This window comes from Pleurodeles waltl, chromosome 4_2 (assembly GCF_031143425.1).
Source record: "Pleurodeles waltl isolate 20211129_DDA chromosome 4_2, aPleWal1.hap1.20221129, whole genome shotgun sequence".
NCBI lineage: Eukaryota > Metazoa > Chordata > Amphibia > Caudata > Salamandridae > Pleurodeles > Pleurodeles waltl.
In genome coordinates, this window is record NC_090443.1 from 1,056,392,068 (window position 1) to 1,056,402,326 (window position 10,259).

The following is a 10,259-nucleotide window of genomic DNA, read 5'->3' on the forward strand; positions in this document are numbered from 1 at the left end:
GGCGCCGCTGGGTTCTGGTTTCACCATGAACATGTCAAGGACTGACTGCCCTGGAGTGACCACACCACAGAGCCGTACGGATAGTGGGTACTAGATGGCAAGGCTGAAGGGGCTCGGGGCACACTATGGTGCTGGCAGTGGGGCTCCTAATAACTGCAGTGATGGGGTGGGGGTGCAGACTGAAGCCCACCACCACCTGCTGTTAGTGGGTCCCTGTAGGAAGTTGGCTGTGTATGCACTATTTCAAAGTAAGAAATAGCATGCACAGAGTCCAAGGGTTCCCCTTAGAGGTAAGATAGTGGCAAAAAGAGATAATTCTAATGCTCTATTTTGTGGTAGTGTGGTCGAGCAGTAGGCTTATCAAAGGAGTAGTGTTAAGCATTTGTTGTCCACACACAGGCAATAAATGAGGAACACACACTCAGAGACTTACTCCAGGCCAATAGGTTTTTAAATAGAAAAATATATTTACTTACTTTATTTTAAGAACCACAGGTTCAAGATTTACAAGTAATACTTCAAATGAAAGGTATTGCAGGTAGGTACTTTAGGAACTTTGAATTAGCAAAATAGCATATACAGTTTTCACATAAATCACATATAGCTATTTTAAAACTAGACAGTGCAATTTTCAACAGTTCCTGGGGGGAGTAAGAATTTGTTAGTTTTGCAGGTAAGTAAACCACCTACGGGGTTCAAGTTTGGGTCCAAGGTAGCCCACCGTTAGGGGTTCAGAGCAACCCCAAGTTACCACATCAGCAGCTCAGGGCCGGTCAGGTGCAGAGGTCAAAGTGGTGCCCAAAACACATAGGCTTCAATGGAGAAGGGGGTGCCCTGGTTCCAGTCTACCAGCAGGTAAGTACCCGCGTCTTCAGTGGGCAGACCAGGGGGGTTTTGTAGGGCACCGGGGGGGACACAAGTCCACACAGAAAGTACACCCTCAGCAGCACGGGAGCTGCCAGGTGCAGTGTGCAAACAAGCGTCAGGTTTCTAATAGAAATCAATGGGAGACCAAGGGGTCTCTTCAGCGATGCAGGCAAGGGGGGGGACTCCTCGAGGTAGCCACCACCTGGGCAAGGGACAGGGCCACCTGGGGGTCGCTCCTGCACTGGAGGTCGGATCCTTCAGGTCCTGGGGGCTGCGGGTGCAGTGTCTTTACCAGGCGTCGGGTCTTTGAAGCAGGCAGTCGCGGTCAGGGGGAGCCTCGGGATTCCCTCTGCAGGCGTCGCTCTGGGGGGGTCAACTCTGGGTACTCACGGTCTCGCAGTCGCCGGGGAGTCCTCCCTGAAGTGATTGCACCCGATGCCCCCGGCTCGACTTGTGGAGAACAGAGTACCAAGTCTCACGCTTCCGGCGGGAAACACGAGTTGTTTCAAAGTTGCTTCTTTGTTGCAAAGTTGCAGTCTTTGGTGAACAGAGCCGCTGTCCTCAGTAGTTCTTGGTCCTTCTAGGTGCAGGGCAGTCCTCTGAGGCTTCAGAGGTCGCTGGTCCTGGGGAAAGCATCGCTGGAGCAGTGTCTTTAGAAGTGGGGAGACAGGCCGGTAGAGCTGGGGCCAAAGCAGTTGGTGTCTCCGTCTTCTCTGCAGGGCTTTTCAGCCTAGCAGTCCTCTTCTTCTTAGGTTGCAGGAATCTGAGTTCCTAGGTTCTGGGGAGCCCCTAAATACTGAATTTAGGGGTGTGTTTAGGTCTGGGGGGTTAGTAGCCAATGGCTACTAGGCCTGAGGGTGGCTACACCCTCTTTGTGCCTCCTCCCTGAGGGGAGGGGGCACATCCCTAATCCTATTGGGGGAATCCTCCATCTGCAAGATGGAGGATTTCTAAAAGTTAGAGTCGCCTCAGCTCAGGACACCTTAGGGGCTGTCCTGACTGGCCAGTGACTCCTTCTTGTTTTTCTCATTATCTCCTCTGGCCTTGCCGCCAAAAGTGGGGCCGTGGCCGGAGGCTGTGGGCAACTCCACTAGCTGGAGTGCCCTGTGGTGCTGTAACAAAGGGGGTGAGCCTTTGAGGCTCACCGCCAGGTGTTACAGTTCCTGCAGGGGGAGGTGTGAAGCACCTCCACCCAGTACAGGCTTTGTTACTAGCCACAGAGTGACAAAGGCACTCTCCCCATGTGGCCAGCAACATGTCTGGTGTGTGGCAGGCTGCTAAAACTAGTCACCCTACACGGATAGTCGGTTAAGGTTTCAAGGGGCACCTCTAAGGTGCCCTCTGGGGTGTATGTTACAATAAAATGTACACTGGCATCAGTGTGCATTTATTGTGCTGAGAAGTTTGATACCAAACTTCACAGTTTTCAGTGTAGCCATTATGGTGCTGTGGAGTTCGTGCATGACAGACTCCCAGACCATATACTCTTATGGCTACCCTGCACTTACAATGTCTAAGGTTTTGCTTAGACACTGTAGGGGCACAGTGCTCATGCACTTGTGCCCTCACCTATGGTATAGTGCACCCTGCCTTAGGGCTGTAAGGCCTGCTAGAGGGGTGACTTATCTATACTTCATAGGCAGTGCGAGGTTGGCATGGCACCCTGAGGGGAGTGCCATGTCGACTTAGTCGTTTTGTCCTCACTAGCACACACAAGCTGGCAAGCAGTGTGTCTGTGCTGGGTGAAGGGTCCCCAGGGTGGCATAAGATATGCTGCAGCCCTTGGAGACCTTCCCTGGCATCAGGGCCCTTGGTACCAGGTGTACCAGTTACAAGGGACTTACCTGGATGCCAGGGTGTGCCAATTGTGGAAACAAAAGTACCGGTTAGGGAAAGAACACTGGTGCTGGGGCCTGGTTAGCAGTCCTCAGCACACTTTCAAATCAAAACTTAGCATCAGCAAAGGCAAAAAGTCAGGGGGTAACCATGCCAAGGAGGCATTTCCTTACAGTCCCCTAAAGGAGGGGAAAGAATGAAGTCCGCATTAACACCCCACGTCTCTTGCCGCCTCGAGTGTGATGTCCTCCGCAGGGTAAAGAATCCTACACCGCTTGGCCGCAAATTAATCATCCATCTGTTCATCCATTTTCCTACCTCTTCGTCCGGTGGTCACTGCCTTCTCCCAGTAGTTCATTGGTCCATCCCCTCCCTGTTCCATGCGGCCTTGTAGGTCTGTGATGGACTGTGATCTTTGTGGTTGTGTGTTTGCTGTTGTCGTACTGTGGTGTGGTGCTGCATGTATGTATGCCTGTGTGTGTTGTGCATGCTTCCTGCTACCTGCATTTCAATGTGTTCCTCTATTCAGGTCTCTGTGCGTGTGTAAGACTGCTGATCAGTGTCTGAGACGTGGTCTGCCTGACTACCTATATACATGGATGCCTGGATTTATGTTACTTATTATATCACTTGATATGTGTACATGATACAGTAGTCAACATACTATCGAGTAGGTCACGCGTGCACCACATGTGCGTTGTTTCTTTGTGTTGTTTGTCTTGTAGTGTCCATCATGAGAATGCATTGGTTCTCTCATTCTGATAACCACGAGTGCCTTTCCCACGAGTGGGGTGTAGTTTGCAAATAGGGGGCACCACACCCACAGGCAATGTATACAGAGTCCCAATATGACTGAGGGCTATGATAACATTGTTCCTTTATATCCTCACAGGTGTCAGTGATGGACATCATACATGATAGGTAACCTTTGAGGACACCACATTAGTTAGGTGAATTGCACCTTATCACGCAGCATCTTTCATTGATGCTTTCGTTACTGGTAGTCATGCAGGGAGTGGTACCAGGGAGTCAACCTTGGTCCTGAAGAGGAGCCTAGGGGTAAGGCTCCGAAACATTTAGACCAGGCAGGAAGGTACTTGACACACCCGACTTCCATAGCCCTTTGTAACCACACCGTCTCCAGGAGATCTATTAAACCATTGGAACCACTCGGAGCCAGGTATTTGTATCTATCCAAGACCCCCAGCCCTCCTATCCCTCATTTGATTCACATTGACGAGACCACATCAGTGCTCCACGTATCCCGGCGGTCACAGCACGGCCGCAGAGAAATGGGAAGAGACCCAATGATGAAGCATGCCACCAAGGGGTAACCCTGGTAGGTGAGGGTTTTTCTATAAAGAAAATCCCTTTTCCTTCTCCATCCTGTGGTAGCTCCTTTGGCTGGCCTTTTTTGTAATGTTACATGAGGGCCTACGTGTCTGCTGGTCTATTTGCATGCACACCTGTTTGGCTGTTGGCCTGTGTGCATGAACACCTGTATGTCTGGTAGGCTTTCTGCATTGGTACCTATGAGCGTGTTGGTCTGTGTGCATACATTTGTTGTTGACTACATTGTCTAAAATATATGTATTTTTCTGTATCATGCCACTTGTGCATGTGTAACTTTTTAGGGTGTTCCAGAATTAGATGCCTGCATGTGTTTTCTGTGTGCTCATCGGTGGATGCATGTAGTTGTGTGCCTGAAAATCTTTAGCTCTGAACGCATGGGTAAAATTGTTGGTTGATGCACCAGGAGTAAGTGTTTGTATGGAGGCCTGTGGGCATGGCTACCTTAGTATAATGTATGTTTGTGCATGTACATAAGTGGCTATATGTACGTTTGTTATTGCACATAGCAATCTGTGTGTCTGTTCTGTGTATAATGTCTCTGCTGTTTTATTTCAGTGAGTACCTGTATGCATGTTGGTGTCTGTACACGGATGCTTGGATGCTTCTTGGTCTAACTGGCTGAATGCCCGTATGTTTGCGGAGTCAGCACATGTGTACTTGCACTGCAGGTGACTGTATGTCTGTATATTAGGTGTCTACACATGCATACACTATACAGAAGCCAAACCTATCAGGTTTGTCAATGTTTGGTTTATTTTGATACAGGACACTGCCAAGGAGAAGTACATGGAAGATCTGCCCAATCAGCTGAGGCCTTTTGAGCGCTTTCTCTCCCAGAATTCATCTGGATTCCTCGTTGGCAGCACGGTGAGCAGAATGACTACCCTCTGCAGGGGCGTCACTAAACTGGAGGTAGACTAGAGTTTCGGCTTCGGACAACCACAGTGCTGGAGACCTCCGGTGCCCGGGGCCCATGGACCTAGTCCTCACAGTGCACTCTAGTAACAGAGACACAGTGGTCTGTGGTCTGTGGGGTCATCACCCTAGCAGTGTACAGAGGTGACAGAGCCTGGCAGAGGGGTAGATGGTCTGTGTGGTTGGTCCTTCACACTTCATGGAGACAACAGATGCGCGCAGTGGCATAGACAGAGTGGGCATATGGTGCACTTGGTCCAACCCTACATCTGGGTGCAGGGAACATGAAACAGAAGAGGTCAGGGGAGGCTGGTGGAAGCGGGCGTTAGCTCTGTTCATTCATGTTTTCCATGGAAAATAACTTCTCCACAATCTTTATCTCCTGATAAACTATCTTTGCCTTTCCCCTCTTCCTTTTCCCAACTGGTCCCTACTGAAAGTTCCTTTATCTGTGGCATTTCATCTCTTCTGAACAGGTCTGTATCACTTTTGTGCTTAACTCCTTATCGCATGGGTGCTCGCTTCATTCCCTTGGTGTCTCTTGTTCGTAAAATCCCCTTTACTTAACTTTTCTGCCTCACTCCTTTGTCCACTTCTTCGTACATTTCCCCTTTCCTTTTTCCCTACTACTCACTTTTATCCCTTGGTCACTCCTTCATCCCCGGATGTCCTCTTCTTCAGACAGGCTCCCCTACTTTTCCCCTGTTACTCATTCTTGTCCCTTGGTCACCCCTTCATCCCCGGGTGTCCTCTTCTTCAGACAGGCTCCCCTACTTCTCCCCTGTTACTCAATCTTGTCCCTTGGTCACCCCTTCATCCCCGGGCGTCCTCTTCTTCCGACAGGCTCCCCCACTTCTCCTCTGTTACTCATTCTTGTCCCTTGGTCATTCCTTCATCTTCGGGTATCCTCTTCTTCAGACAGGCTCCCCTACGTGTCCCCTGTTACTCATTCTTGTCCCTTGGTCATCCCTTCATCTTTAGGTGTCCTCTTCTTCAGACAGGCTCCCCTAGGTGTACCCTGTTACTCATTCTTGTCCCTTGGTCATTCCTTCATCCCCGGGTGTCCTCTTCGTCAGCCAGGCTCGCCTACGTGTCCCCTGTTACTCATTCTTGTCCCTTGGTCACTCCTTTATCCCCGGTTGTCCTCTTCTTCAGACAGGCTCCCCCACTTCTCCCCTGTTACTCATTCTTGTCCCTTGGTCACTCCTTTATCCCCGGTTGTCCTCTTCTTCAGACAGGCTCCCCCACTTCTCCCCTGTTACTCATTCTTGTCCCTTGGTCACTACTTCAGCTCCGGGTGTCATCTTCTTCAGACAGGCTCCCCTACGTGTCCCCTGTTACTCATTTTTATCCCTTGGTCACTCCTTCATCCCCGGGTGTCCTCTTCGTCAGACAAGCTCCCCTACGTGTCCCCTGTTACTCATTCTTGTCCCTTGGTCACTCCTTCAGCTCCGGGTGTCCTCTCCTTCAGACAGGCTCCCCCAGTTGTCCCCTGTTACTCACTCTTGTCCCTTGGTTATCCCTTTATCCCCGGTTGTCCTCTTCTTCAGACAGGCTCCCCCACTTCTCCCCTGTTACTCATTCTTGTCCCTTGGTCACTCCTTCATCTCTGGGTGTCCTCTTCTTCAGACAGGCTCTCCTACTTCTCCCCTGTTACTCACTCTTGTCCCTTGGTCACTCCTTCATCCCCAGGTGTCCTCTTCTTCAGACAGGCTCCCCACTTCTCCCCTGTTACTCATTCTTGTCCCTTGTCATTCCTTCATTTTCAGGTGTCCTCTTCTTCAGACAGGCTCCCCCGCTTCTCCCCTGTTACTCATTCTTGTCCCTTGGTCATCCCTTCATCCCCGGGTGTCCTATTCTTCAGACAGGCTCCCCTACTTCTCCCCTGTTACTCATTCTTGTCCCTTGGTCATCCCTTCATCCCCGGGTGTCCTCTTCTTCAGACAGGGTCCCCTACTTCTCCCCTGTAACTCATTCTTGTCCCTAGGTCACCCCTTCATCCTCCGGTGTCCTCTTCTTCAGAGAGGCTCCCCTACTTCTCCCCTGTTACTCATTCTTGTCCCTTGGTGATTCCTTCATCTTCTCTGGTGTCTTGTTCTCCAGATGAGCCACCTTTTCTACAGTGTTCTTCCGTTCTCCTTTTCTCTTTGTTGGATTATTCTTTCTTCTATTTGTCTTCTTCTCTCGATAGATACTCCCTAAATAAACAAAGTTCTCAAGGATGGGGGGTTAGTTCGACTGTGCTTTGTCCTGGGATCCACATAAAGCAATTGTCGAAGATTTAATCAGCTAAAAAATTAATCACAGCAATCTCTTATATAGTGGTTTGTTCAAAGTTCGGACAACTTGAACGCACTATTTGATCTTCAGACTTCAAAACATTGATCCAGTCTCCCATCTTAGAGACTCAGTAGACTGACTCCCACTACGGGCCAGGATTCATTTAAGATTTTGGGCCTGATTTAGAGTTTGGCGAATGGGATTCCTCTATCGCAAACATGACTGATACCCCTTCTGCCGTATTATGATTCCATTATGTTGTAATACAGCAGACTAGATATCAGTCACATTTGTGACTGAGTAAACAGTCCGCCAAACTCTAAATCAGTCCCTTTGTCTGATTCTGTCTCTTCGGTGTAACCTCATAGAGCCTGAACAAGGACCGCCTTACTAGACCCTTCGGCTGATCTTATGCCGATTATAGATACTCTCACCCTCCATATTAGAAAGGAACTTTCACTACTTTCTTCTCAACTGACTTACAAGGCCTGGCTTTTTCTCCACCTTCCTTTAGCCCCTCAGTGGTTGCCTACCCAGTGCTGAGATATGATCTGGTTTGTTTTGAGGGCTCTGCTAACAAATAAACAGATCTTCTTTGCTGTTATTACTCACCCTGGTCACACAGGGGGTTATTCTTCCCTTCTACATCTTCTCCTCTTGACAAGTCTTGTTTGCTAAACCTCTCTTACTCTCTCTTATCCTGTGAGCGATCCCTTCATCACTCGGATGTCTTTTCCTCTGGACAGGTCTCCTTTGCCGATTACAATCTTCTGGACGTCCTCCAAAGCCATCTTATCTGGGCCCCGGACTGTCTGAACAACTTCCCCCACCTGAAGGCCTTCAAGGAGAAGATGGAATCTCGTCCCAAACTCAAGGCCTACCTGCAGTCGAACGATCACAAGAACCGCCTCCTCCACCCCACCCGGAAGCTGTAGTCGGACCATCATCCAATGTGCCTTCTGCCACATCATCAAACCTCTCGTCCACCTCACCAGGGACTACTTCATCCAACGGAAGGATCTGATCAAACTCTGAGCTCATGCGAGGATACTGAAAATAAAAATGTTGTCGAAGATTCTTGTCTGCCCATCTGCAAGACTGTTTATTTAATTGTGTTTGTATTAATTCAAAGCAAAGCACTTTGAAAAGAAGCAATGCACTTTGTAAATGGTGGGTCAAAGGGAGCTTGGTGGTTACAAATAGAAGTGATGCTACAGTATAGTTAACGAGTACAGCGATACTGCTTAGATAATATCACATATTTGCATGGAGATACAGAGTCTAGCAGGGATGTGGTGAGAAGAATGGGTGGATGGGGTGTCAACAGTGTTGGTCCTCCAGCTTAAGAAGGACTCAGGGCAGACTTACTCGTAAAGGGTATGGGATTTGGGAGGAATAAGGGGTTTAAGGTGTGTGGGTGGGTTTTACGGGGGCGTGCTCAAGAGTAACCAATTGCCTTACTCCAGAGTTAGAGACTTCTAACTTATAGCGTTGTAGTAAGTTTACACTGAGAGTTTGACTACTGATAGTAGTAACCATACTCCAAAGTGCCATATTAATTAGAAGTGTAAGTTACCTTTGTGAATCAGGCCCAGCGTGTTGACTACATTGTATTTGCGTTGTAAGCGGGAGGACAGTCACTTACGGAATTCAACTAGAGATTGTGGCAAAAATCCAGCTTCCTCGTGAGCAGATTGTCGATTAGCAGTGACTGCAGAGGGACCTGTTGTAATAGTGACCATCAGATAAGATTAGATTGGTGGCCACTATATAAATGTTCGGCAGCTGGAATCTCATCCCATTTACTCTTTGAGATACTGAATTATTCCAGTCCAGAACTGGAGTAGAATTGCACGCCTGGCTAGGGGGCAGAAAGTGATGGTGACACTGCCTTGGGCAGTACTGGGTGAGCAACACAGGTAGAGAGCAAGAGGCCTGAGATATGGACCTTACTGCTGGACATCCTCTTGGTTGTTTTGTATTTAGTGAAGCAAGGCCTTGCAATGGGCACTCTAAAGGTTCTTTGGTGGTGCTTTCAGCCTTTTTACGTTTGATTAAAGATGTGACACCCATTTCCTCCCTAGCGATTTTTTAAAGTTCTGTTTATTGAACAGTTAGACAAAGTAAACTGCAATGACATTACACAGTGCAGATCAATTAGAAAAACCAGCAGAAGACATCTGCAAAGACCCTGTAGGACAGTTAAAGTACAACCTTGGACCATTGTAGCAGCATTCCCCAATTCGGTGGTTAAGTCGGCAACTGCTCTATTGCAAGACATCATTCACAGTGCTGTCCATGGGTTCACAGATATTTCCTCTGTATACATTCCATTTACCCCATATTTTTTTTAATTTATTTTGGCATCCCCTTCCCGCATACACCACCTTCTTAGCCAGCATGCACCAGTCAATGTCTTTTTTTGCAGTCCCTCAAACATGTCTTAGTTCTGATATCCACATGCATGCGTATTTCGTTTGGCTACGATCAGTCCCAAGGTGAACCAGAGATGGTCCATACAATTAAGGTGTGTTTCAGCTCATACTTTAAGAAGGCACAATTTGGCCGACTATGCCAAATCACTTCCCACCACTTCATTGAGGCAGGTTAGTACCCCTCCCCCCCCAAATAACGTTGACGAGCAGGGCAGCTCCATAGCATATGGAAGAATGAGCCTTCCTGACCACACTCCCTAGGACACCAAGCATGATTAAATTTGGCCATTTTAACCAGGGCTGTGCATGCATAGTAGTTACAATGAAGTATTTTCAATTGCACCAGCCAAAATCTGGAGCATATGGCCACCTCCTGAGGGGAGACCAGGGCTTCCGGCCACTTACCTTCTTCCAGGTCCCCGAGGTCTTCCCCCAACTCAACAACATCTTATCCAGGGGATCAGGGGAGTTATTAATGAATTTGAGGTAGGTGAGCAAGATTGCTTGTCTCGGCATGTATTCATCTAACATCTGATCCTCTAGTGGAGAGGACTCTGGAACAATCATTCCCCT

General features: G+C 48.6%; 1 protein-coding gene across 1 annotated transcript in view; it reads left to right on the forward strand.

The window, feature by feature from the left end:
- The window catches only part of LOC138293742 (glutathione S-transferase P 1-like), a 74,194-nt gene extending 65,866 nt beyond the window's left edge, over nt 1–8,328 (forward strand). The window contains exons 6-7 of the mRNA XM_069233080.1: nt 4,822–4,923; nt 7,998–8,328. Of these exons, the coding sequence (XP_069089181.1) occupies nt 4,822–4,923; nt 7,998–8,186 (291 nt within the window). The 3' untranslated portion in view covers nt 8,187–8,328. The remainder of the gene's footprint in view (nt 1–4,821; nt 4,924–7,997) is intronic.
- The last annotated feature ends 1,931 nt before the right edge of the window (nt 8,329–10,259 follow it).